Source organism: Chrysochloris asiatica, unplaced genomic scaffold (assembly GCF_000296735.1).
Source record: "Chrysochloris asiatica unplaced genomic scaffold, ChrAsi1.0 scaffold00097, whole genome shotgun sequence".
Lineage (NCBI taxonomy): Eukaryota > Metazoa > Chordata > Mammalia > Afrosoricida > Chrysochloridae > Chrysochloris > Chrysochloris asiatica.
The window spans coordinates 4,369,317-4,371,639 of record NW_006408615.1 but is presented as its reverse complement, the minus strand read 5'-3'; the positions used below and the strand labels follow the sequence as shown (position 1 = coordinate 4,371,639).

Here is a 2,323-nt window from a genome sequence, read left to right as displayed (position 1 = left end):
GGACTTGATGGCACCTAACAACAACAACAACAACAAAGTGTATGTAAAGTAAATGAATAAACTTGTAATTGATACGATCTGTGTGTATGTAAAGTAAATGAATAAACTTGAGCCAATTGACAGAGAAGAGTAATCATATGGGACAGTGTTGTTAGGGGCTTCGATTTATGGTAGGAAAATAAATCCACCTGCTGCCTCAGCCCATTCCGACTCACACTGACTCTGTAGACCAGAGGCGAACTGCTCTGAATGGTGTCCACGGCTGCCCTCCTCACTCAGAGGCGTGCGCTCACACACACACACAACTCTCTCTCTCTCTCCAAGGCCCTGTGTAACCAACCCTTTCTGCCAACGTGAGTGCTGCCTCTAGGTTTTCTGACAGTAGTCTTGCTGATTTGATACTGATGGCAGTGGGGATGGCAGGGAAGCTCACAGAGCCCTGGGAGACCGGCTTCCCTCCCTTAGCTTTCCGCCCTCTAATGGTGACAAGGTGGTGGACACCCTTGAGGCCTCAACCCAGTGTTCTGCGATAGGAGAAGGGACAGCTGAGGACTGAGGTGCTCACTTGGCTGCTCTTTCATTAGGGCAGAAACTTCCAGTACTTTCTCTCTGGTTTGAGTGAGGTCATGGGACCACCCCGGGCAGGAAGAACTGAATTCAGTGTTGGTCACGTGGGTCATTTTTGCCTGTTTTCCAAATTTACTTTGATGAACAGAATTCTCTTTTAGCAAAACTATTAAAAACTTGGAAAGAAATTATGGTTTTCTTCTTCTGCATCCTCTCTTTAGACTAAAAGGCTGTGATTCAGCAACTGTGAGGTCAACTCCACCTCCTGGCGCCCCTCCTTTTGCAGAGGAGACCTGCTCCCGAGGGTGTTCTGGGATGCTCAGAAGCAGTTTGACACGTCTCTCCTCTGAGACGCCTCTGAGTGGGCTTGAAGAGCCAAACTTTGAACTAGTTGTCGAGTGTGTTATTGTTTGTCATCCTGATGGGCGTTTCATTGTTTCAGTTCATGTCCATGAGCTGTGGACCGTGAGCAAGGCCATATTTGTTGCTGAGGGTGCTGACCCCTGGATTATGGTGGCCATCTGTGTTCTCAGGTGCCCAGCCTGTGGGCTCTGTGTGTATGGCAGGCGTCCTGGGGCCTGTCAGCGGTGGAGAGACACTCCCCAGTCAGGAGGGTCTCTCGGAGTCAGTGGGCACTTGGGCTGTGGTGTGGTGGGGGACAGCGGGTAGTGGTGGGCATGTCCCTTCAGTTGGAGGGTCTCTCAGAGTCAGTGGGCACCTGGCTGTGGCGTGGTGGGGACAGTGGTCAGTGGTGGGCATGTGCCCTCAGTTGGAGGGTCTTGTGGAGTCAGTGGGCACCTGGGCTGTGTTGTAGTGGGGGGGCAGCAGGCAGTGGTGGGCATGTGCCCTCAGTTGGAGGGTCTTGCGGAGTCAGTGGGTACCTGGCTGTAGCGTGGTGGTGGGCAGTGGACAGCGGTGGACATGTGCCCTCAGTTGGAGGGCACTGGGAGGAGCCCAGGAGGTGCTGACGTCTGTCTCTCCTTCCACAGCATCCAGCACGTGTATGGGGCCCAACACCCCCCTTTTGACCCCCTGCTGCACGGCACGTGAGTTACATTTCAGCCCATCCCAGGCTTTTTTTTCTCACTGACTGAGGGGTCCAGACGGTGGTTTGTGTGGAGTGCTGCTGGGGGGACAGCCGGTGGTGTGGGGCCGGGGTCTGCCCCCGGGGCTGGTGGGAGTCTACTTCACGTCTCCATCTGGCTCTAGCTGTTGTGTTGTGGAGTGGGGGTCCTGGAGCCGGGCTGCCCCCGTAACAGGAAGTGAGCTGGTATAGACTCTGGCTGGCGGTGTGGCTGAGCAGGACTCACTTGATGGGGTGGGGGTGGTATTCATTCACACTTCGGGGGTCTCATCGTGTTACAATGCATCTGAGTCCCTGCACTGAAGGCCCTTGTTCTGTGGAGACCCCTCCGCTCCCTCCTGTTGGTCCATAACTGCTGCTTCTAGAGCGGGAGGGAGCCTCGGGGGCAGGGTGTTAGCAGACGTGGCCAGTTGTGGCCGGGGTGGCCTCTGTCTGTCATAGGGCAGAGATTGTGCAGGGAGACTCCTGGAGACGTTGTCTTCATCCCTGTCACTCTCTCCCTTGGTCCTGATTGGGGTGTCCAGTTCCACGTCAGTGGGGTTGAAGCTGGGAACTGTGTGTGTGTGTGTGTGTGTGTGTGTGTGTGTGTGGGGCCAGTAGGTTGGGGGGAAAGCCCTGGCCTCTGAGGAAAGGCCATGAAGACTGCCTTTCTTTGCAGCCTGCTCCAGTCCA

General features: G+C 55.1%; 1 protein-coding gene across 2 annotated transcripts in view; it reads left to right on the top strand.

Annotated features, from left to right (window-relative positions):
- The window catches only part of TBC1D22A (TBC1 domain family, member 22A), a 288,569-nt gene that overhangs the window by 20,957 nt on the left and 265,289 nt on the right, over nt 1–2,323 (top strand). The window contains exon 2 of one of the 2 annotated variants that reach the window (XM_006866827.1): nt 1,557–1,613. The exons of the other annotated variant lie outside the window; for it this stretch is intronic. Coding sequence (XP_006866889.1) covers nt 1,557–1,613 — 57 coding nt within the window. The remainder of the gene's footprint in view (nt 1–1,556; nt 1,614–2,323) is intronic. 2 annotated transcript variants of the gene reach the window in all.